General features: G+C 34.8%; 1 protein-coding gene across 1 annotated transcript in view; it reads left to right on the forward strand.

Moving 5' to 3' along the window:
* MDGA2 (MAM domain containing glycosylphosphatidylinositol anchor 2) overlaps positions 1-25,924 on the forward strand; it is a gene marked incomplete at its 5' end in the record, with an annotated part of 828,838 nt that overhangs the window by 346,525 nt on the left and 456,389 nt on the right. The window contains one exon of the mRNA XM_082649132.1: positions 9,339-9,478. Coding sequence (XP_082505258.1) covers positions 9,339-9,478 — 140 coding nt within the window. The remainder of the gene's footprint in view (positions 1-9,338; positions 9,479-25,924) is intronic.

Below are 25,924 nucleotides of genomic sequence, written 5' to 3' on the forward strand. Positions count from 1 at the left end.
ACAAGCTTTGCACAGGTTCCCGGTGTTTGCTAAGTTCTTAATCTATGAGTGTTGCCTGGTGGAGTCCGAATCATTCTTGCTTTGTGATAATTGCTCTTCTGCCCAGTTCTGAAGGGGACTCTGGGTGTGTGTCATTATCACACTGATTCCTCTATTCTGGGGTTTGAAAGGCATTTTTGTGACATGCTGAGGATCTTGTCCTTCTTGGGGCTAGTCACAAGCAGCAGCAGTGATTTCTCAATGGAGAGAAACAATGGAGAAATTGTCAGGCCAGATCCTCAAAATCCTCTGCCTGCCATTGCCACTCTTGGAGAAGCAAATTGAAGTTTTCATTTTTGGCATATTCTGTAGGAAATCTCATTTGTTTTGTTGGTTAGCTAGACTGGAAGAAATAATAGCTGTCTCTAAATACCCAATTTGTGATTAAGGTTGGAGCACAATGATGACACTAATTTCATTTTAGTTAGTATTTGCTGGGGCTTTGTAGTTCTTTCCAAGAAAGCTGAGAAGCTCTTAATTCTAGAGAAGGGTGAGTACATTTAGGTATACATTTCAGTCCAGAGAGTTTAAAAATGATGTAATTAGTACCTGTGGGTTCAGGAGTCCTGATCTCATAAGATGCTCTGATAATTCATGAGAGTCAGGAAGATTTGGTTCCAAGAACTTTGGAAGGTTCACTGACCACATGATATATAGCTTCAGACATTAGTAAGAGGAAACCATTTCACAAGTTTGATTTAGAGGGGGAAAACCTAATCAAGGTTTTAAGGATTAAAGGCTGCCCCCTCTTGTAGCATTATAAGTTTTTCTGCATCCTTTACTCTGCTTCCATCATGACTCAAAGCACATAAAGAATGGTACCATAAAAGAGGCGACTCCCTTGTGTTTATGTCAGTTTTTTTTTTTTTTTTTTTTGTAATGACAGTCTATGGCCTAGCTGCCAAAATTTCTGGAGTAGTTTTTTTGGGGTTTTTCCTCCTAAAATTTACTGATTAGATAGAAACATGATTCAACCTTTAGATGGAGACAATTCAGGATGTGGCATTGGATCCAATATAGAAAAAGGAACTTGTGTATAGAATCTCACATTTCTACCTACATGGGGAAAGCACAGTTCACCACAATATTTACCTTTAAGTGATAGCACACAGCTTAGTTCAGTCAAGTCCTATGTGAGCAAAATATGAGATTAATGAAATATTTGATAACCTTTCAAATATTGCTTTCATATGTTTCTCCTGGAAAATACTGGAAAGAACATAGTGAAGGGCTTGGGGTAGGAACATCCACGTAGAGATGCAGATGTCTATGTCAGACTTTGGGGCACATGGTTCCTCTCCAGCACGCGTGTCAGAGGTTGTTCAAATGCTGAATTTGAAAAGAATGTTAAGAACCTTAGATTCAGTGAAATTTATATATTTTTAAATCTATAAAACCTACTAGGGTCTTTGAAGTTTTAGCCTTAGGAATTAATAGGTGATGTTTTGAGATGAAAACAGAAAAAACCATATTTCTGATGAAATCTGAAGTTAATGTAAAAACCTTAATTTAGTAATATTTAAAAATTTTATATTGTTTCATTTAAGAAGCATAGGACACATATGTCATTTTGTGGAAGATAATTCGGATTAATATTTTACCGTTATGTATTCAGTTTTTTGTAAAGTTAGTACCTTGACTCGAGAATGTTAAAAGATGACATTACAAGGTAATTCTTTTACACAAAAACATTATTGCTTTTCTCATTGTTTTTAACTTTAAAATTTAAATTGCATTATGGCTTTTTTTGTTTAACTTTAAAATTTCATGAACACAATTACATTGTTATTTAATGTCATTTTCTTCAGTGACGAACGTTCTTCCATCTTAAATAGTATCTATTGTATATAACAGATAACTTACGTTTAAATTAAAAATTTAAGCAATTTAAGCTCTTTGCTTTAAATTCTTGGCTAACACTAACCTAAAAAATCATATCAACCTCTGTTATTTAGGAAAAATTAATAGCTGCTTTCTAGAACCAGGGGCTTCAGGGTTTAATTTTCTTACCTTACTTTGGGCTTTGCAGAGTCTCTCAGGGCAGTTCAATTAATTTATAACAGTGCTGCTCAACGTGTGCTGAGGAAATAATACAAAATATCCAAAATCTTTCATATTTAGAGCCTTTCACCAAAGTCATACTGAGGTAGATATGATCTTCTTTTGATTAAATCCAAAATATCAATATGATCTTAGTACTTTCATATTATAACTCATCAAATTAAAGATAAAAATGTATTTCCCTCCAGTGGACAGGAGTACAGTATTAACCAAGTATGAAGGATGAGGGGAAAGAGGTAGGGAAATAAATTCACATTGATGCTGAAATTGTAGTTAATTCAAAATAACCAATGGAATCAAACAACTCAAATGAGCTAAAAGCTGATGAAAAATAATCTGTAAATTGTTTGTGTATCAAGATATTGTCCTATTTGGGATTATTTAAATGACAATGACAGATGGATTTTAACTATTTTTTGAGGAAATTGTTGGAATGGACATATAAATTGAACATTCTGCTATCTGCATGTTTCGATATATGATTATATTCATGGTTGTAAGAATAATAGTGGGAGGTAGTAATATTTTTTATTGTTTTGAAGTGTAGAACAAGTGTATAATTTTAAAAGATCCTCATAGTTGCATAGAAATGAAGTCTGGTAAACGAAGACTGAAGGAGATGTACGAGATCAAAATAATGACAAATAATTAGCAGTTAAGCAAAGTGGTCTTCTATATTCCTGCCTTATTCTTTTATAAATACAAATGATAGGGCAGATGCCAGACTGCTGTGGCCTGAGGATTGCAAAGCAGCTGTGGAAGTATGACATAGAGTGGGTACCGTTATTTCTATTCATTGGCTGTGAAGGAAAGGCAAGAGGAGGCCTGGTGATGGGAGGATAAATGTTGTTTTGTCTCCATTCTTTAATATGGGAGAGATTAAGCATATTTATGTTCTGTGAGGATTAACCTTGATTTTTATTTTTACAGAAGAGATTAGACCATTTTGAGAGATTTCTGCGTATTTGGTACAGAAGTTATCAGAGTTAAACTTGTAAAAGAGTAAAAGAACAAAAAGATAAGAAAAAAAGAAAGTCGGGTTTTAGGGAAAATTAATTTTAAAAGAATGTTGAAGGATAGTAGAAAAATAGTGTAGTATTGGTAAAAGTTACAGTTTATGTTGGAAATACAAACATTATGGTTTGTTTCTTATAATGTAAATAATTAGTCTTTGCAATCCTGAGATGGTGGTATAAATATTGTTAAAATATTCTGTTTTATACTTACTGTTTTATACTTATCATTTCTTTTACGTGTGGGTAAACCTCAGGAGCAGCTTTACTTTTTGCCTGAAGCTTGGTTTGACCTGCTAAGACTTTTCTCTTTCTCAAAACTCACCTCCTTCATCTTTTGCCGCTATTGTTCTACAGCCAGATCTCACTTGAAATTCACCAATGCCCTCCTAACTATCATTGGGAATGACCTTTTGTCTATGCTCCTCCTAATTGACAGCTCTGTTGTAAGTGACAGTTTTGGACAGTTCACCGTTCTTGAGCATCTCTTTGTGTAACTTTTAAAGCACTGCATTTTCTTTGTTTTCCTTCTACCTCTGAGTCTCTTTTCTTGGCCTCTCTGTATTCATAATCTTATGGACACCAATTCTCTATCAAGAATTCACATTCCTTGTGGTTCTATCATTATCCTCTTAATTTCTCCCTCTACATGCTCTGTTTTAGAGATTTTGTCTATTCTATTGCTGTCAGCCATCGACTACCATTTAAAAGCTCTAAATTTTATGTGCAGCAACAACTTTTCAGTTGTTGGACAGCTCAACATCAGCATCTAAATCTAAAATTTTACCTACTCTCCCAAATGTTCATATTCTCCCCTTCCCTATCTGAGTTTTTGATATTAATATATGTAATATAATGAGCCTAAGGCAAAAGACATTAGGCAAAAGAGTTGTCAACAAGAAGAGGGATAATTATAGACTATACCTGTATACACAATACTTAATTTAAAAGTCACATTGGGAGATTATTGTGAAAAGGCGGGGAGGAGACAACTCATGTAGTATTTTAAACTAGTAACTCAGGTAGGAAAGAGAGAAAATAAGAAGAATGGAAGACACAATGCTTTAGAAGTACTAGTCACATGTGCTACATTGGAATTGTGAAATAAGCAGAAGAGACCAATTATTGGCAATGTTAATTAGATAAATGTAAGATGTCATAGAAAACTGATAAATGTTTTATCAAATCAAGTAATTACTTAGACCAGTAGAAAAATAGAAGGAAATTTGATTATTTTGTTTGCTTTACAAGCAAAACTGATCCTGCTAAGAGAATGGTGTAAGCAGTAGTGTTAGTTCTGTTATCTCTAGCCACCTGAGAGTAGAAAGGTGTGAGACATTCTATCTATCTGTCTCTGAGTCTCTGTCTCTGAACAGAATCTAGAGTGTGTGAGAGATGATGGTGCAGGGTGGCTCACTGATGTCTCCACTGGAGCTTCTAACAGAGGTTCCGTGAGCTCCCTCTCTCCACACTAGCTATCCCAGGGGATCTGTGACCTGCGCCAAGAACATAAGTTACCTTGACGTAGTGTAGCATAGTGGTGAGATTTTACTGGCAACTTGAATTCCCAAAGAATAGTTGGACCAGGGATTTGAAGGATTTACCAAAGTACAATACTCTTGCTTGGGGTTCTTAGAAGAGAGAAAACTCCTAATACCAAACTTATTACTGGCTAATAACAGCATGTCCTTCAGAAAACATGGAAAAAGCTTCTCCTTCAAAAACACTTCCCATCTAAGTCCTCACTCTAACAAAGCCCTCCGTGATTTGGGCTCAGAGCCCCTCATCTTAAGTCTCTCCCAACTGTGAATAATGGGGAGTCCATAGTGATCAAGAGAGTATTTTCTATTTAAAAATGTATCTTTCAGCTATTTAACCAAAATATAAACTTCACTGTCATCTTAACTCCTGCCCCCTCGCTCCCTCATCAGTCAATCCTCAAGTCCTGTCTAACAAGAACTCTCAAGTAGGTTTCTCCCATCATTTCCATTCGCAGGGCTATACAGTCTCTTATGTCTGGAGACATCATGACATCATGGCAAATTGAGAGAGTGGCACTGGTGTCAAGGTTTGGAGTATATTATAAGCTATGTAGACCACATGTTCATGTAGTTATTTCCTAAACACTGCAGGCAGTCTCTTATAGACATGCCTTTGAACACACTATTTCCTTTCTCTGGAATTCGTTTCACCACATGCATTTTTCCAAACCTAAGTTAAATGTCACTGGCTTCATGAAACCTGTTGGAATCCACCAGGCAGATTTAGTCAGCTTCTGCTTTGTCCTGTTATGGTCTTTTCACTTCCTTCTGTTAGAATATCTATTCTGCTCAACTGTAATTGTTTTATTATTTTTGTATTTTATATATAATATATATAAATTGGACAGACCCAATAGGCTATAAACCCATAGAGGGCACAGCTCATAGCATTAATCTTCATATTCTCAGCTCATAGCCTCGTGCCTGATCTATAGCAGTTGCTCAATAAATATATGTTTGAAAATCTGTATATGATATAAAAGGCTTAAAAGTGCTGTTGCTGTTGCCATTGGAGAATAAGAAAGAATTTGTGTTCTTTCTCCAACAGAATACAGTGAGAATTTGGTTTGACTTTGGATATACTCTAACAAGATAAAAGAATGTCTCTCTTTTGCCCTTTTAGGCTGACCTCTTGAACCCAAAGCCAGTTTATTCAAATTAAGGGAGTTGATATGATTAGTGTTAGAAAGATTTTATATAATGGGATTTGGCTTACTGCAAGCAAATTTGGATGAATATTAGTCTCTTGTAATATTTTAACATTTTAATTCATTGCTTCCTCTACAGGGCAATGGAGATCATAACCCTTAGTCCAATTTCAGGATGATGAATTGAGGTTTTCTCTAACAAGGCAGAGGATAAAACATGTTTTGTTTCAGATATAGTACTGAAAATTGCATATATATTTAAAGCAGGCAAATTCAGTGCCATAATGGTTAATTTTTTTTTTTTTTTTTTTTTTTTTTTTTTTGCGGTACGCGGGCCTCTCACCGCTGCGGCCTCTCCCGTTGCGGAGCACAGGCTCCGGACGCGCAGGCCCAGCGGCCATGGCTCACGGGCCCAGCCGCTCCGCGGCACGCGGGATCCTCCCGGACCAGGGCACGAACCCGCGCCCCCCGCATCGGCAGGCAGACTCCCAACCACTGCGCCACCAGGGAAGCCCCATAATGGTTAATATTTTTGCTAAAATATGTTAAAGTCCTTATAGTGGTATATGCTTAAAATTATAAATTAATTATTAAATACCTACTTTGTGCTATGAATTATGTGATGTGGAATAGATGCTGAAAATTATGTTCATCCTTGTAATAAGGTGCTTCCTATCAAGTTAGAATGTTAAGAAAAAGGAGAATCTCTGGGCAATACAGATTTTCTGGAAAAAAGAGAAGAGAATCATTGCTAAGTAATCCAAGAAGGTTTCAGCAACATTGGTCCAAAGATCAGGGTGGGAATTCTAGATGGGGAAACATCATGATCAAAGACACTTGAATTCTCAGTGCTCTTTATCTTCCCACTGATGTTGGGCTGCTGTTACAGAGAAGTGGGATTTTGGGTTGGATAATCAGTATGAGGACCATTTACAGGGCACCTAAATGCCATGTGGGGTGATTTGGACTCTGTGAAATGTCATAGGGAGACATTATAGATTCTTAGGCAGGAATACAGCATGATGAAAAAAGAAGTTACAATATATTATTTGGGAAATTGTAAGATTTCATGGATTTGATAGGGACTGGAGACAGGATGGTGAATTGGGACAATGTTACACTGGTTACGTTTGGAACAATTATAGTGTTTATATTGCTGATCTAGTTATGGTGCTTTAACTTCATGAACTGTTTCTCAATCTTTTTTATTCCCCTAGTGTAGTCTAGGTCTAGTTTAGAAGTTATTTAACCCTACTTTAACTGTGCCAGGCATAGTTTTAATAGCATGAGGTAGTAAAAGGAGCCTAGGAACAGTGGTCCTGGTCTCATTTAGGCCACAACTAGCTGCAAGCCTGTAGCCAGGTCATCTGATGTCATTGGGCTTTCCTTCCCTAATTTGGAAATAAGAGAATTCACCTGGATGAATTTTAAGACCTTTTCAGTTGGACTTTCTGCAGACCAAAAGAGTTAAAGGAAGCTTCCAAAATTTTCATCTTATCATTGAGATTCTAAAGTACTGATCACATATTTTAATGCATACTAGGAAAAATACATCTTTAACATTTATAATTTGGTAGAATATTCCACCCTCTTATAAGATAGGTGGTAGGTTCATAATGACTACAGTATATAGGCAATTACCTTTTCCAAGAATGTGTTAAAATACAGAAGAAAATAGCAGAAAATTTACCCTTGTAGATGAACACAGTGTGCTTACTGTATAATTTAAATGTTTTAAATGAAGTTACTTATTTGCATAATAAGTATGTCTTAAAAATAACAATACTATTCATTGATTTGAAATTAAAACAAAAATAAGTGTAAATCTGGAAAAGATGTCATGTTACTATATAATTAGATGTATTAATAAACATGTAGGCTATCACTTGTTAGGCTAAATTTGGCAAAGAAATATATTTCAAGGTAATGAATCTCTATTTTTTTACTTAACAATTTTTTATTTATATTTTGCAAGTGTTTATTGATTGTCATTAGTTTGTTCACCTCCATAATACGTATACAGTTGTATGACAGATGTTTTAAAATAAGTAGCTTTCTAGTATTACTTGTCTAAATTGAAGTTTAAATTTGATCACTATAGGAAATGATTTGTAGGAAACCTTGTGTGAAATATATCAGAATACCCAGATAAACACTACAGATGATTTCTAATGTCTTAAAACTAGGCAAATTATTACAGTGTCTAGACAGAGTCTGAAGACATGGTAGAAAATTTTTGATAAATTGGTTTTATAAGACCAAAAAATTATTTGGTTTGTTTAAGTTTTTAAACAAACTTAAAAAATTGGTTTATTTAATTTTTTAAACCAGTGAAAGGATGCATAGCATGATGTTTAATTACTTGAAAAAAATTAAAAGAAAAGGACATTTTATCCCATGGTGTATTTTCTTTAATAAACAAATATTTATAAGAGCCATTAGAAAATTATTTCTAATGATCTGGTCTGAGTAGCACTGTCATTGTCATCACCTGGGATGTTCTGTAAAAAGGCAGATTCCAGGGGTTTTCTGCAGACATATAGCAGTCTCTGTGTATACCTCTGACATCTATGTTTTAAACAAGTTCCTGGGGAGTTTATTATGCATACTGAATGTAAGAACTACTCTTTTAAACTTTTTGCCTCCACTCCAAATGTATTACAAACAAAAGTGCTGAATTCACAAATGGGGATGATCTCCAGTTTGAAGCTAGTCACAGTAATCTCCTTGATGACAAGAAGCATATCTTATTATCTAAGTATTTCTCATTACCAAAAGAATTTTTGCATACAGTGGGTTTCCAATGATATGTAAGTCAATGAATGCTAGTCAAGTTTTATAGGCCCCTGTGACACTGAAGTCGGAGAAAATTATATTATGGAATTTGGACAGTTTCATGAGAAGTCTATCCTGAATCAGAATTTTATACTTAGACATCAGTGATTTATGGCCTTCATCAGTGGCTTAATTCAGTGATTGTTTTTTGCTCATATTAATACAGGAGTCTATAAATATTGAAAACTAAGTTGGTGTTCAATTCCAGATAACCAAATCTTCCTATTCTTTAGCTCCCTAGTTACACCACACGACTTATAAAATTAATAGAAAAATGGCAATGTCTTTAATTCACATTCCTTTTTCCTTTCTGATGGTCTTTCTTTTGCACTACCTAGTTTTTGGACAACATCCCTTACTATATTAAATTTTAGATTTCAGAGAGGAAGGGAACTATCACATTTTAACAATCAAGTTTTATCATTGGTCTTGTAATGATGGTGATTTACTGAATCACCAATTTTTCCCCATTACCCTATTCCCCTTTGCCATTTTCAGACTGTGTTGGTGACTGCAAGGTAAACTTGAACTTTTCTGTTCGGCAAAATCTTTAATCCCTTGGGGATGTTCAAAGTGTTAAGACTGATGGATCTGACAGTGGTAAAGTCTAATAAGAATTGCCATAACAACCATGATGATCAGGGGAAGACAGTTTGCTTATCTTTTTATGTATCTTGTCTCTCTTCTTCCTGATTTGACAGCTCCCCCCACGGTTCGTATTGTGCATTCAGGCTTGGCCTGTAACATTGAGGAGGAGCGCTACTCGGAAAGGGTCTACACTATAAGGGAAGGAGAAACCCTGGAATTGACCTGTCTGGTCACAGGACATCCACGTCCACAGGTGAGTCCCGAACCGTGATATTGTGGAAAACTCTCTTTCACTTTTCTTGGAAGTCAAAAAGTGTACATTTTAGATGATTTAGCTAAAAATGTGTTTGTGTGTGTATGTGTGTGTGTGACATTCAAGTATGTGTGCAATGCAGGATAAGAGTAGTGACTGCTGAACATTCAAGCTTGAAGTATTCACGTGGATAAGACAAAAAAAAGAAATTTTTGTTTTGGTATTGTGAGAAATTTAAAAGACATTTCTAAGGAGGCTGTTAAAAAAGACAACTACAAAAATATCTCAGTCAGATAACAATTCATATGGCAAAGAGTTTATTTTAGAATGTGGAACATGATTTCACGATGACATAATTGCAGTGGAGGAAGCATTTGTTCGAAGAATGTGATGAATGAGGTCACATGTACTTTCCTTACTCCTAGTCATTATATCCATAGAAAACCTCGAAAAAACAAATGTTTGTAGGTGCTGTATGAATTCAGGTTCTCAAGAGTCAGCAGCTACAGCTTTCATAGCTAATTTAGTAGCAGGAACAGAAATTGAGACTTTCAAAGGTCACTAAAATTACAAACAATGAGCAAAGAAAAAGCTTGTAGGAGTGAAAAAAGGAGTTAGATATAAGATAGTATAGTTAGGCTATGTATCTATGATGTAAAAATTTAATTCAGATACAGAATATTCACGATGTTTTTATTCATTAATTGCCAATTCTTATTGTCATATATTTAACCTGACTGGTTCAAAATATGGATTGGTATTAAATACAAACACTGTGATGGAAAAGAAGTCTCATTTGGTAGATAAAGTTACATATTTTAAGTATTTGTATTACAGAAAAAAAAAAATCCAGCTAACACGACTATATACGGGAAAGTAAAGAACAATGTGGAGATTATAAAGTCTCTCATCATTTCTATCTTGTCTTTTGGTCCTGTCATCCTTAACTCTTTAATCCTCAAGGATGTTTTGACTGTACAATTTTGACCCTGAGGAACAAATAAAAATAAGCATATGAACTTCACAGAACGAAGCAGTAGATTGATAAGACCATAAATAAACTGAAATGGTGAAATATGTTTTATAAAACTTATGCTGCTGATAAAATGGAAAACAGTAAAAATAATCTAGGAAAAATTATTTTAAAATATTGAAAAATATTAAAATACATAGTGGCTAAAATTGCAAATTATGACACTTGCTAAGAACTGAAAATTTATTAAAGAATAAAATTGTCTCAATAAAATTGAGCTGCAGAAAATTTGACCCAATATAATTAGACTTAGTAGAAAAAATGATTGCAAAACTAAATATATAAGCACAGAAGCAATAATTGTTAAAATGTGATGTAGATGAAGCTGATATGTAAAGCATTTTTATTTTCAGATTTATGCAGAAAAGAGTATAGTCCAATGAAAATAATTTTACTAAAATTAAAAAATGATAACACTAACTCAAGAATATTATCCCAAAGAAAGTTTAGTGTTGTTATAATTTGATTTTCTTAATTTATATACATAGAATAAAAATTCCAGAGTAAAAAAGTTGGGATCAAAGTAGGAAGGTCCGAGTAAACCTAAAAGAGGCCACAAGAGAAGACTCATTGATGCTCCCATTATTCCCACAATGAATGTACCAAGTTCTGCAGCTTCTGAACTTCAAATTTTACTTAAAAATGCAACTTATCTTTGTTTTTAAGTCATCCCAGCTGTTCCTCTCCCTCTATCTTCATCCTTACATTCCCTTAATATTAGCTGTTTCTTATTTTCTCCATACATCTTCCCTTTCGTGATTCAGCAGTCTGGATGCAATCTTTGAGCTCTGGCCAATCCAAAAGTAGTTCTGAAAAACAGGAGTAGGTTATTGTCTTATTTATTTTTCCTGAGAAATTCCATTTTTGGAAACGTTTCAGTGTGTTATGAGCCTATGAAAAATTTATTATTTCAGTATTATTATTTCTTCATTCCTAGAAGTAATTCAGGTGTTTGCAGGTGAATCAGTTTCAGTTTATATTGCATATTTGGAAAATTAACTGGGCCTCTTCTTTGTCAACAAACTGTATAAGGAAGGCTGACAGAACAGCTGGGCCTTTGTATCCTGTCCGAATACTAAAGGGCATGCTGTTGGCATCTGGTCCTGAGGATAATTTTTCTTGGCTGATACCATGAAGCTGGAATGACTTTCTTGCTCCTATGTCTAATCTAAATATGATAATGCAGTGAAAGAGAGAAGTTCCTCATTCACTCTTCAGAAGATTTCTTAATCTGTTGCCTATTCCTGTGGCGAGAGTCATAAAAATTTCCATTTCTACAAGTGTTCTAAGGCAGCATTTTTTTCTAGATTCTTTAAAATTTTCTTTAAAATAAAATAAGTGAAGAAGGTCAGTACATAGCAGTGGTTAAGAGCATGGTACTGGGACTGCCTGGATATAATCCAGGATCCATCATGACTACTAGTGTGACCTTGGGAAAGTTCCTTAACCTCTCTGTTCTCTGTGCCTCAGTTTTCTTATCTATATAATAGCGATGATGCTAACCATCTTATCTATATCATAGACTCCTTTCAAAAGTTAAATGTATGTGTAAATATATATGTACATATATTTTGTATATACACATATATACATATATATATGGTACATAGTAAGCATTATATTGGTACATAATAAAATATATATTGGCTTTATATTATTTTTAAGTAATTTATATTTAGACTCCAACGTCGAACATATTTGAAATAAGTAAATTTTAAAAAAGATTTTTAGCATTTCTATAGTCTAAATTAAATGCATTTCAATAAATTTCAATATTTTTGTGCTGTAATGCACTACAGAGCTTTTGCATCTCTGTTAATTAGCTTTTTTTAGCTTGCAAGGACTAGAACTGTGTTCAGACTACCTCATTTAAGGAGGGCTTATTATAAAAGTATGTGGGAAGGTAAGAAAGAAAGACAAGGGTTTGTCAGTAAATCTACCAACCTAATATTACTTCTGGATATCCATAATTTCAGGATTTTGCTACCTACTCTCTTAATTTTCCTTCTTTTCTTTTCTCCTTCCTTCCTTCTTTCATTCCTTCTCTCCCTTCTTCCCTCCTTCCTCTGTTCTTTCTCCCTCAATATTACCACACCAATAACAAATGAATTATGAATATAGTCCTCTTGTAAATGATTTAAACAATAGGATATTTGACATACTGGACCTGTTTTCTGCATCATGTGAGAGACTCTCCAACTGAAACAACTAATATTTTTTCAATGTATCTTTGGATAGAATATGGGAAAGGGTTTAGGAGAAGTATGCAAAAATTTATTAATCACAAATTTTATATCAGTGAGTAACTTCACAGTCCCCCCCACCCCGCCACACACACACAGTCTCATCCCCTGGTGACATACATCTTTATTAAGGTCATGGTTACAAGAGGAAATATACTCACCATAGCTGTTTAGGAGAAAGCTCTTATAGCCTTTCTGATCATTGATGTCACACCTTCAAATAGTTTTGTTACCATTACTTTTAATATAGAATATGGAAAGCCTCTTTTGGTTCAACACTTTACTCCAAAACTACTGATACATTTTATTCCCAGTATATCAGCATTAACCAAAGGTTTTTTTTTAATTTAATAAAAATCCTCATGAATATAAAGGGTCATTTTTGTTCCTCAGGAGATCTGAATCCATTTGCAGTTATTTCAGAGTTTATCATTTGTTTAATTCCATGGACAGTCCTGATGTTAGAAGAAACATTTATCATACAGTTCCAGATACTTGCAAAAACGTTAGTCCGTGTACTTAATGAGATAATACATGTTGATCATTTAGTGGAGTACCTAGCAAAAAGTAAATACTTAGTCAATCATCACCATATTTGTGATTCCATTATTGATACAACATAATAATTCTATAAAGTTAATAATTATCAGCTATTACTGTCATCACTACACAATTGCAGGTAACCCAGTAGAGTAGGTGGAGTATTTCTTACTCTCCCCTTGAAGTTGGTTTTGATCATATGCCTGGCTTTAACTAATGTATTTTGAGCTAGCTGTAATCTGGACCAGATGTATTGTCTGCACTGGAACAAATTGATACACCTCTGATACTAGCTGGTGTATAGCTAGTCATCTGATAAATGAATGCTTTTCATTTCTCAAGAAGAAGCTGTGCTCTGCCCTGGGTCAGGATGAACTCTGTCACTCTCTGTAACATTATAGTGCACAAGGAATTTGATTATCTTCATAATCTACATAACATTATACTAGTCCATTATGTTCATTATATCATTTCATTTTGACCTTTTGAACAGGATGTAGCAAGTACTTTGGATGCCATATAAGACAAACACATGCCAGAGGATGAGAAATACAGTACCAGAATATTAGTAGTCTGTCAAATTGGAGAAGATTTTTGGAGTCTGATGGTCTGGGGCATGCTAGGACATTCCATCTAAGGTTATAAAAAAGTTGTTGCTCCTCACAAGCCCACCACTAAGAAGGAGGTCCAGCATATGGTAAACTTTTTTGAACTTTAGGAGCTGCATATTACTACATTTGGAAATACTACAAGTCACTTTATCAGGCAACTTTAAAGGCTATGATTTTCAAGTAGGACTCAGAGGAAGAGAGGGCTCTGCAGCAAGTCCAGGTTTTAGTGCAAACTGCCTTGCTACTCAGGCAAGGTGTTGGACACAGATGCTGTGTGGATCTTTTATTAGGTCCTAAGAATAGAGTCACAGCACAAAACTTTAGATTCTAGAACAAAACTAAACTTTCTACAGCAGAGTACTAATTGCTGTTTGAAAAGCAGCTCTTTGGTCAATAGGGAGTAGATCCAGTCGATACATGCCCCCTTGGTCAGGCAATTCTGTAACATATTCTACATGGCTCCTTAGAGGGTCCCAGTAGAATGGAGCCCCAGTCACTCTCAGCAGTGACTAGCATAATAACACTTTGTTGTATCGGTTTTTCTCCTTCTCTATGTCACTTTACACAGCCCCCTACTTGGCTTCCCTGGGATTAATTCTGAAAATAAACTATCTACTTGTAATCTCTTGTCTCAGATTTTCTTTCCTGAGGCAACTCCAGCATATGACAGTACATATCTCCTGGACTCAAACCTAATGAGGAGTGTGTTTATACACCTAATCAATCCTAGTTTCTGCTCCCTTTCTGCTGACCTTATGTTGCTTAATTCTGATTCAGAATTATTGTACTTCTACTTTTCCTGAAGACTTGTAAAGGTAAACCACAAGAAACTAGCCAAGGTAGGATGTTTAATTAAATTTAATTAAATTAGCATGCGTGTGGAGTATATTGTCCTCATTTATTCTCCTCATCTCTTGAAAAATATGTCTTCTACTCGAATTAAATCTAAGCATTGAAAGTTTGCAAGTTCATTTGCAAGGAATGTCATGTGATGGAGATTTACAATATAAATACAGACTGAGGATTTGTTTGGTTTTGACAGCTTTGCCTCTCATGGTCAAAATTGGATCTTCAGAGTGATCAGAAAATGGATATCAAAACAGAGTCAAAATAATTGAATATACAGATCACATGAAAGTTAGAAATTAGATGTCTCCTTTTGAAATCTACATATTTCAATGAAAAATATATAAGAGTGATGAGACCATAACCATTATTTTATTACAGCAGTTGACATGAAATAAGCTTTTTAAAATTATCAGGGCATTTCCAGAAGATAGAAGGAAATCAATATTGCCTATCAATATATAATTGAGAATCTATTAGTTGTATTGTACATAGTTAAAATGGATCATTTTATGGTAAATAGTTGCAATTCTTTTAATGTAGAAGTTCTGAATAACTACATAGACATTGATGATTTGGCTTTGTATTTTTATTATTAGAAGAATACTCCCATTGACATATTTTCAGATATGTATTATTTGACATATGAGGAGATTTTTAAGTGGTAGATATCCTACAATATAGTTTTTTTCCCTTAGGTTTTTTTTTTTTTTTCTTTTCAGTACACGGGCCTCTCCCGTTGCGGAGCACAGGCTCCGGACATGCAGGCTCAGCGGCCATGGCTCACGGGCCCAGCTGCTCTGCAGCATGTGGGATCTTCCCGGACCGGGGCATGAACCGGTGTCCCCTGCCTCGGCAGGCGGACTCTCAACCACTGCGCCAGGGAAGCCCTAAGCGATCTTTTGCATTGCATTTATAATCAGAACAATTTACCATTTTGAATAACTCTTCACAGTGCCATCAAGAAGATGGACTGTAAGCAATCATTTTGGAAAGAGTTTTCTAAAATAACGCAAAAGCATTACGTGTGTTATATAAAATACATGGAAACACATTTCATGAGATATATAAATTCTACATCAGGTAATGTCTCATATTAGCCTAAAGAGTTCCCTAATTCCAAAATCGTACAAGTGCCTGAATTGCATAGTTGTACATTGTATTAGTTTTCTAGGGCTGCTGTAATAAAGTGCTATAGACTAGGTGGCTTAAACAACAGAAATTATTCTCTCACAGTTTGGAAGTCTAGAATTCTGAAATCATGGTGTTAGCAGGGCCATAATACTCCCTCTGAGATTCTGCGTAGAATCCTTCCTTGCCTTTTCCCAGCTTTTGGTGGTAGCCATCAGTCCCTGGTTTTCCTTGGCTTTCAGCCACATCATTCCAATCTGTGCCTCTTTCGTCACGTGTGTGTGTGTGTGTGTGTGTGTCTTTTGAATGGCATTTTCTTCTTCCTGTAAGGACACCAGTCATATTGGGTTATAGGCCCGCATACTCCAGTATGACCTCATTTTAGCTAATTACAGCTGCAACAGCCCCATTTACAAATAAGGTCACATTCTGAGGTACTGGGAATTAGGACTTTAACATACCTTTGGGGGCACACAGTTCAACTCATAACATATATTATTTGTTCTTTTAAATTAGATAGTTTATACCTTTGCTGGGCATATTCTGGGCTGCTTTTAAAGAGCACATTAGACATGTAATGACTGCTGTGCCTCATTAATCTTGAAGGAATTTACAGTGCTTTGCCTACTGATTTACTATATTTGTTGTCTCTTCCACTTGTCTGCACTCCTTTCCCTTGGCCAGCTGAGTCAGTGGCTTATTAATCACCTCTTTCATAAAGTCTTGCTTGGTCAAAGAGTCTTGCTTAAATGTCCCTTCTATGTGATCCCAGAATATCAGGCCATTTCTTACCATAATACATCATAGGGTCCTGCTTTGGGGAGTGAGTGAGAATTTAGACTCTGCAGACAAACTACATAGTTTCACATTTCACCTTCTCTACTTTTTCAGCCCTGTGAATGTGGGTAATATATTTAACCTTCCTTTCAGTTGTTTTCCTCATGTACAAAATGACAATAGTAGTAGTAAATATAGGTTCTTCAAGGATCAAATAAAATCATACAAGGGAGGACAAAAATCTTGAATAACGATGATAAGGATGATAGAAATAATAAAATAGAATAATCGTATTGTTTTTCCATTTCCTGTCTCTCTCACTGAGCTGTAAACTAGAAAGCAAAGGACTGGGTCTTGCATTCCCATTTCCTATCACAGAGTGAACATATGTCATGATTTGCCTGGGACAGTCCTGGTTTATAGCTATTGTTCTGGTACACTTGTTGATGTCGTTGTCTCTCAGTCCCCACAAGTATCCTGCTTTGGAGGATAAACTATATGAGACCGTAAACATAAAAGCTTTCACATAGAGGATCTCATTTATTAAAGGAGTAAATGTGGCAGGCATTATCACTTGGGGTTAACTGTTGAATATTTTAATTAATTCTGTTCCTTTTTAAAAGTACTAAATTGTGTTTGCCTGTGCCTATGTCATTTACCTCTTAGAATTAAGCATTTAAGGAAACCTTAGATTCACCTGTGTAGGCACTGGTGGAAGCCGCATACCTCAATGCCTGCAGGGATGCATTAACTGCTCCCTTGGTGGTCTCCAAGAGGACTTAATATGTCTTCTTATTTTATTATCCAGCAAGGATTTAAAGACACTTGGGAAATGGGGCTCAATAATATGAAGCTATTAAAGCCCTGCGGTCGGAGAAGAGTCTAACTTTAAACCTTCCATGCCACTTTTGACAATGGTACACATTTTTCATTACAGATATAACAGGGCAACCTTGGGATCTCAGTGACGGAAACATATTCTTAAGTATCAGACAAAAACCTGGTAATTCATTGCTTGGAATTTGTTGCTTAAAACCAAACTACAAAGTCCTAACCCTATGTCTATCTAAATAATTTAGAAATGATGGAAGCCTGGCTTTCATCAGAAAAGGGAAAAAATTGACATCAACAGAAAGTAGAACAGAGTTTGAAAAAGTGTATGCTAAGACATGTTTGACTTCATATTGTCAACTGGCCCCAGCTAATTTTGCTGGAAGCCTTTGAGGGAGTATAGCCTTAACATTGTTCATATGGTGCAAAACAGAAAGCCCGTTCCTTCATAAGCACAGGGAATTTGGATGCATGATATAGGATGGATGATCCATAGGTACTTTTTCTCACATATGTTTGGAGCCCCTGCTTGCAGACCAGTGCACTCCCTTGGCCAATATTTTAGTTAACAAAACTTGTAAATGCTCCAATATTGTGATGACATCTGTAACATTATGTTTATCAGTCTGAATATTGCCATTGGTTTGATTTGTTCATAGATTAAATTGAAAACTACATTTACTTTCTTATTAGATGTGTGCATAATCTAACTCTACAGGTGCCCTCACAACCACTTGTCTACTTGAGATTTTGATTCCCTCTGCTCTTTGATCATCACAATAAGTCACACACTTGGCTTGTGACTATTTAACATAGCTGCTTAGTATAATTTACCAAAAAAATACAAACCAAAATTTTTATTGGTTTATATAATTTTATTATGAGTCTGTGTGTGGGGGTGTGTGTGTGTGTGTGTATCCATGGGCACATACTTAATACTTCTTGAACAGATGGTGGCAGTTACTAGTGAGCTCTTATGTCACATGGTCATCAGTTAGGGTTGGACAAGGAAAACAGAAACCATTCTGATTAGTTGAAACTTTAAGTTTAGAAAAACAACAAAGATTTACTGTAAAGCATAGGGAATTATACCCAGTATCTTGTTAAAATGGAATATAATCTGAAAAACAAAACAATGGATCACCATGCTGTACACCTGAAACTAAAAACAGTACTTAAATTTAAAAAAAAAATCCTCTGAGTTTAGAACTGAGAAAATTTAATGAAGGAAATGAATTGCTGGGAATGGAAGTGGCTGAGAAGAGGGAGAAATACATGGCTTTTCCTTTTCTTCTGTCCTTCAGTCTTATGGCAGTACCAATCCATTGTTTGAAACCATTGAGAGTCTGGGAAGTAGGTATAACATACAAGTGTTTAGCCTCTGCTCAATGATACAGAGCAGAGTAGAGGAAGGTTTAAAAATGGATTCATGAGCAAACTGACCAAAACCATCCCTCACAGCAGTGGAGAGAGGTACCACCTGGAGAATGCTGGCTGGCTTTCTAGGCAGCCATCCTCAGAGGGACTTTTACCTTGGTAAATAAGGCCACTTCAGGTTCTGATACTCATTTTGCAGGTTCATAAGCCTGGTTTTGTTAGTATAGTGAAAGCAGATTAGGGATGAGTTGGCACTTTCCAAACTCATAAAGACAGATACACATACAAACAATGCAGAAATCAGGTTAGGCATTTATAATGAGAAATGCAATTGCAGATTACAGCAGATTGTTCCACCTGTAAATCAGTGTAGGTAAGCTGCAGATAAAGCAAAATTTTGATCAAAATGCCAAAATTTTAATATGCAATGGCAAATTGAATATTGCTCTTGTATAGCAGGATCACTCTCTCAACAGGCAAACCAGTTGAGAAGCCAAGCAAAAATTATGTTGGTTAGCAAGGAATTTTAATTGGGATAGCTGAAGTCTGTCTAATCTATTATGAGATAGGAGACCTTAAGGCTTGAGTCCAATAGTAAAGATTTTCTCTCTCTTGGACAGTTTCCCAAATAGTTACTACTTGCCAATTTGTCCTCCTAAAAGCTTATTTTTCTGTTCCCAAGGCAGACCAATTTCTGTTTTGATTGGCTCATTCTTTCTTTAGATATATTACCATTAATACATTCAATCACATTATAGTCAAGTCCCAGAGATGTGTTAATATGGTGCTGACTTTGCATTCTCTCTATTCTGAATTGTTGTGCTTAATTAATTATAACTGCCCTCTCTGAGGACAGTTGTAGTTCCTATATTTCTAATTTCTTTAGGATAGGTGAACCTTATTATTTTTTATTAGAATTCCAATACTCTGATGAAACTTTGAATATATATTATCCTTTCTTCTGCAATTCATACATGTGCAGACTGAGCCTGGAGAAGTTAAGTGACTAAATCAAGGCTACTCACATTGTTAAGCCATAGAGACTAGATGGTGGCTGCCAGACTGCTGACCTCATACTCCTACTCTACCAACATTTTGTAACCTGAAAATGATTTTACTTGATCACTACTTTGATCGGCTTTTATTATTATTACCAATGATAGGAATAGCCCATTTGATTTAAATTGTGGTCCCTGAAACAACAGGATCAACATCATCAGAAACACAAATTCTTGGGTCCCAATCCAGGCTTGCTGAATCAGAAACTCTAGGGGTGGGGTACAGCAACATATGTCTTAATAAGGCTTCTGGATGATTCTGATGCATTTTAGAGTTTGACATTCATTCATTTCATGGATTTATATAGTGATGCATTCCAGAAAATCCCCAAGATGCTCATATGTAACCCCAGGCATATGTGGGTCCTAGATATTTACTTACCTTGTAAGAGGTACTGCATGTATGTTTTTCATTTCCACAGACTTTCCATTCTCTAGCAGGCAGGGACAATTCTTTTATTGTCACTGAGGTCCCCCTACTGATTACACTTACTGATTCTTTGGAGGCAGTTCTCTTTCAGAGTATAGTTAATATAGGGTAATACTAGTAGATTGTTTTAGACTTACTTCCTTAGACATAGTGGACCATAGTGGTTCACTACAAGCTTTAGGGAAAGAGATTTAGGTTCCATTTTTGACTTTGTCCCTTAAAAGGTTTTTATGAGGATTAAATTTCATAAAGTATGTAAGGAATTTGAGCACAGTGCCTGACAAATGTTAGGCACTAAGGTAGGTGCTAAGTCACTACTGCCAGTATTACTAATACTACACAGAGCACATACTGCTACCTAAAACTACTGCTGTCTTTGACACCATGTCTGCTTTTCTTTGAATCACAGAGCTCATTTCTTTGTTTCTCATGGCCCCTTTATTTCACACTTTATTTATGCACTCTCAAGAACCTATTCTCTTGTATTATGATCTCAATAAAAACATCAACAGTATGGAGGTTCCTTATAAGACTAGAAATAAAACTACCGTATGACCCAGCAATCCCACTCCTGGGTATATACCTGGAGAAAACCGTAATTCAAAAACAGACATGCACCCCAGTGTTCATTGCAGCACTATTTACAATAGCCAGGACATCGTAGCAACCTAAATGTCCATCAACAGAGGGATGGATAAAGAAGAAGTGGTACATATATACAATGGAATATTAAAAAAAAGAACAAAATAATGCCATTTGCAGCAACATGGATGGACCTAGAGATTGTCATATTGAGTGAAGTAAGTCAGACATTGAAAGACAAATATATGATATTGCTTATATGTGGAATCTAAAAACAGGATACAAATGAACTTTTTTACAGAACAGAAATAGAGTTACAGATGGTTATGTAACTTATGGTTACCAGGGGGTAAGGGGTGGGGGAGGGATAAATTGGGAGATTGGGACTGACATATGCACTCTACTGTATATAAAATAGATAACTAATAAGGACCTGCTATATAGCACGGGGAACTCTACTCAATAATCTGTAATGGCCTATATGGGAAAAGAATCTTAAGAAAAAAAAAGTGGATATATGTATAACTGATTCACTTTGCTGTACATCTGAAACTAACACAACATTGTTTTGATAAAACAACTATACTCCAATAAAAATTTTTTAAAAAATCAACAGGCTATTTTAAAATTAGGCAGGCTTATTCTAAAATTTATGGAAACAAATAAGAAATCAAAAATATCTAAACATTTTTAAAAGAGTGGATTAACTTAGGAGGATTTACTCTACCATATTTTAAAACATATTATACAAAATAATTAAAATAGCATGGTATTGTTGCATGAATAGACAGGCCAACAAACAATTTATAAAGCCCTAGAAAAGAACCATATATACAAACAAACAATGTAAAATAAAGACAGTATTTCAAATCATTAGGAAAAACATATATCATTTAATAGGTCATTTTGGCACAAAATCTTGTCTTTCTAAAAGAAAATACATTTAAATCTTTACCTCACATTTCACACTGTTAAAAAAGACATGGTACATCTATTCAATGGATCTCTAGGTGTCTGTGAAAGAGATGAGGAAGCTCTTCATACACTACAGAGGAATGATCTCTATGGTTGAGATCTGTCATCTGTCTACCTATCTATCATCTCTGTCTCTATACAAATATTTTGATATTTTTAGAAATAAATAATGGCAGAAAAAAACTAATGAAAACAGTTACCATTAGGGAGTGAAAGGAACAAGGATTAAGGGACAGAGATTAAACTAGATATCTTTGAATGTATTTTATTCTATATTTTTGATGTTGAAACCATGTATTTTTATATAGTTCCAAAAAATATAAATTATTTTTAAATTCCTAAAAATTGAAGATAAGGCAAATTAACTAAAGTCAATATCAATGTGATAGAATCAGCATACAAGGAAGAATGATCTCAAGTGATTTTAAACCATAGTCTTTTGGTTATATGTTAGTGGGATATATCCTCAATGGGGGCAGGGAGGGAGAACTGCAAAGAAAGACTAAATTGCTTTTAGTAGTTTTTTTTTTTTTGTAGTTTTGACATTATTGTTGTTATTTCTGTTGTTGTTGCTTTGAGGCTGAATAATGGCCCCTAAAGATGACCTCATCCTAATTGCTGGAACCTGTGAATGATATGGCACATGAACTTTGCAGGTGTGATTAAGTTAAGGATCTTGAGCTGAGAGATTACCCTGGGGCTCCATGTAAAAGAGAGAAGATGATATGCTGCTGGCTTTGAAGATGGAAGAAAGTAGCAATAATCCAAAGGATGTAGGCAGTTGCAGGAAGTTGGAAAAAGCAAAAACAAACCAAAACAAAAAAAACAATAAAAAAACAAAAAAAACAGTTTCTCTCCTTGAAACCCCAAAAGATGCAGGTTTGGGACCCATTTTTAAACTTTTTTCCACCAAAGCTCTTAAGATAATAAATTCATGTGGTTTTTAGCCTCTAAGCTTGTGTAATTTTATCGTAGCAGCAATAGGAAACTAATACAATAGGTTAAAGAATATAATAATAGAAAAATGTAAGTATACACTCAATTTAAATGAAAACTTTGTAATTTTAATTTTAGTTGGAAAAATCCATATGAACTTGTAATTTTCTTTTTCAAAAATATATGCATTTCCTAGCTCAGTCTAATGAAAATTTCTAGAGACAGTATAGCAAAGAGCACGCATAGCACCTGGATTTTGATCTCTCAGTAAAATTTCGCAGTAAATGGAACTAGGTCTCCTTGGAAGGATGGCTGATTCCTGTCCAGGGGCAGGAAATACACAAGGTGAGCCTAGATTTTTATTCCAGCCATAAAACAAAGAAAGGATCAAAGATGACTTAGGGTCATTTCCAAAGGACACAAAAGCCAACTGGAAAGGGTTTCCACTGGTCAAAGAAGAAACAATTTGAATCTCAAAATGACTGTATTAACGTCAAAGACATCAAAATCTGAGTATATAATGATACCAGAAAGCCAAAACCAAAACCAAAACCACAACATTAAAAAGTAAACCAACAAAAATTTAATGGTCACATTTAGAATTTTCTGACACATACTCATTTTTTTGAAAATTCCTTGCTTTTCTATACAGCTGTATTTCAGAGTAAGCAAACAAGTAAGTAAGTAAGAAAAGTAAGTAAGAAAATGTCTTCTTTAGAGATGAACTTCAGCTAATACATGCTGAAAAAATACAGAATTTAAACAATCACCATTTTTCAACCTCCCCCTCAAATTAATGGATCTAGGCAGGGATCATCAATGACTGCTAAAATTATTAGGTGAAATATGTTGAGGAAATTTAAAGTGGATGGATCAGTGTAAGAACACCTGGACCCTCTGATCAGTATTAACATAACTGACAATGGGACAACCAGGTATGCTATGCCTCTTGATGATAAGCACTAGGAAGTACACAGTGCTACCCATGAATTATTCTTGCTCTGTTCCCAAATAAATTTAAAAGTGAACCTAAATATAATGAAGCCTATAGAATTAACTAGCAATTTCTAGAAAATATGGAGTTAGCAATGTTAAATAGCACCAGGATGCAATCACCTAAATATGGATTGTAGGAAAATGTATAGGACAGATCATCTAGTACATAATATGGGTGGGGAAAAAATGTTATAGATTTAAATATCTAAGTGTCATATCATTCTAATGGATAAGATTTTTCTAGATTCTGACTGAAAGTAAATATTTAAAAGGACTTTAAGGACAATCGAGGACAATTGAACACAGCCTGGTTTATATTATATTAAGGAATTCTTGTTCGTAGTACAAGATGTAATGAATAGTATTATGGTTAAGTATTTTAAATGGACTATTCGATAGAGATAATATGAAGTATTTACAGAAGATATGACACAATGTCTGTAATTTGCTTAAGATACTTCAAGAAAACTAAAATAACTGATTGTTTTAAAAAGATGAGAGGAAGGATAGGGGAACTATGAATGATAAATCATTGTTTGTTGAAGCTTGTGAAGGGTATATATGGGCTAATTAAGCAATTCTATTTACTTTTGTATAGGTTTAAAATTTTCCAGAACATTATGATAAACATCAAAAGTAACATTGGATTGGGATTTCCCTGGTGGTCCAGTGGTTAAGACTCCATGCTTCTTCCAATGCAAGCGGCACGGGTTTGATCCCTGGACTGGGAACTAAGATCCCACATGCTGCCTGCTGAGGCCAAAACAAACAAACAAAATTAACATTGGATTGGCTCTAGCACATAGATGACAAATAATTAAGTCTGCAGAGTCCTGTAACTCAGAGCTGGACAGTGAGAGTTTTAGCCTGGAAAACGTTTTAAAGCAGATAAGCCAAATATCTAAATACCTAGAAAAATTGTTTAATTGTGATATAATTGATATATAACATTGTGTCAGTTTAAGATCTATAGCATGTTGATTTGACCAGTTTATATATTGCAATATGATTACATTTATAGTGTTAGCTAGCACCTTTATTATGTCACATAATTCTCATTTCTTTTTTGTGGTGAGAATACTCAAGATTTAGTCTCTTAGCAACTTTGAAGTATATAATACAGTATTGTTGACTATAATCACTAAGCTTTGCATTACATCTCCAGAACTTATTCATCATCTAGTTCCGTATTTGTACACTTTAACATCTCCACAGTTCTGCCACCCCCAGTTTCTGGTAACTGCCATTCTCTCTGTTTCTATCAGTTCAGGCTTTTGAGATTCCACATATTAGTGATATCATACAGTTTTTGTCTTTTTCTTTCTGGCTTATCTCACTTAGTGTATTGCCCTCAAGGTTCATCCATGATATAGCAAATAGCAGGATTTCCTTCTTTCTCATGGATGAATAATATTCCATTTCACATATATGCCACATCTTCTATATCTATTCATCCATTGACAAGACACTTAGGTTTTTCCATGTCTTGGCTATTGTGAATAAAACTGTAATAAAAATGGGAGTAAAGATATCTTTAGGTCCTGTTGTAAAAATGTTATTTTAAATCTTAGTAAAAACATTCATAAAAATTTTAACCTTAAATATAATAACTTCCTCTTACATCCATCATAAAATGGATTATATAATATTTAATAAATTATACATGAGAATTAACTTGCATTTTTATTTTGGTAACTAGATAGATAAATGTCTGAAAATATTCTTTTAAGAAAAGGGTATTGGATTTATAAATAATTATTCTCTAGTCCTTTTTATTACTAATAATTACACAGACACATTTCATAGTTCTGGCAAATTAGGTCCAAGTGACATACACTTTTCCTTAGTTGATATATTCAATTTCCACTAATTAATATTAAGCCCATTATCTGCAATTAAATAGATTTCTTCTCTGAAATCTGCCTCTGGTCAATATTGCCCAATCAAATGCATAGGAGTTAGTTAATGGGTATATGTGTTCTATACTTGTTGGTTAAATTAATTATTCATAATTGTTCACCCAACACATATTTATGAAGCACCTACTAGTGCAGTGCTAGTCAAAGCAAGGTGATAATGG

The sequence above is a fragment of the Grampus griseus genome (genome assembly GCF_964374135.1).
Source record: "Grampus griseus genome assembly, chromosome: 2".
In the NCBI taxonomy this organism is placed as follows: Eukaryota; Metazoa; Chordata; class Mammalia; order Artiodactyla; family Delphinidae; genus Grampus; species Grampus griseus.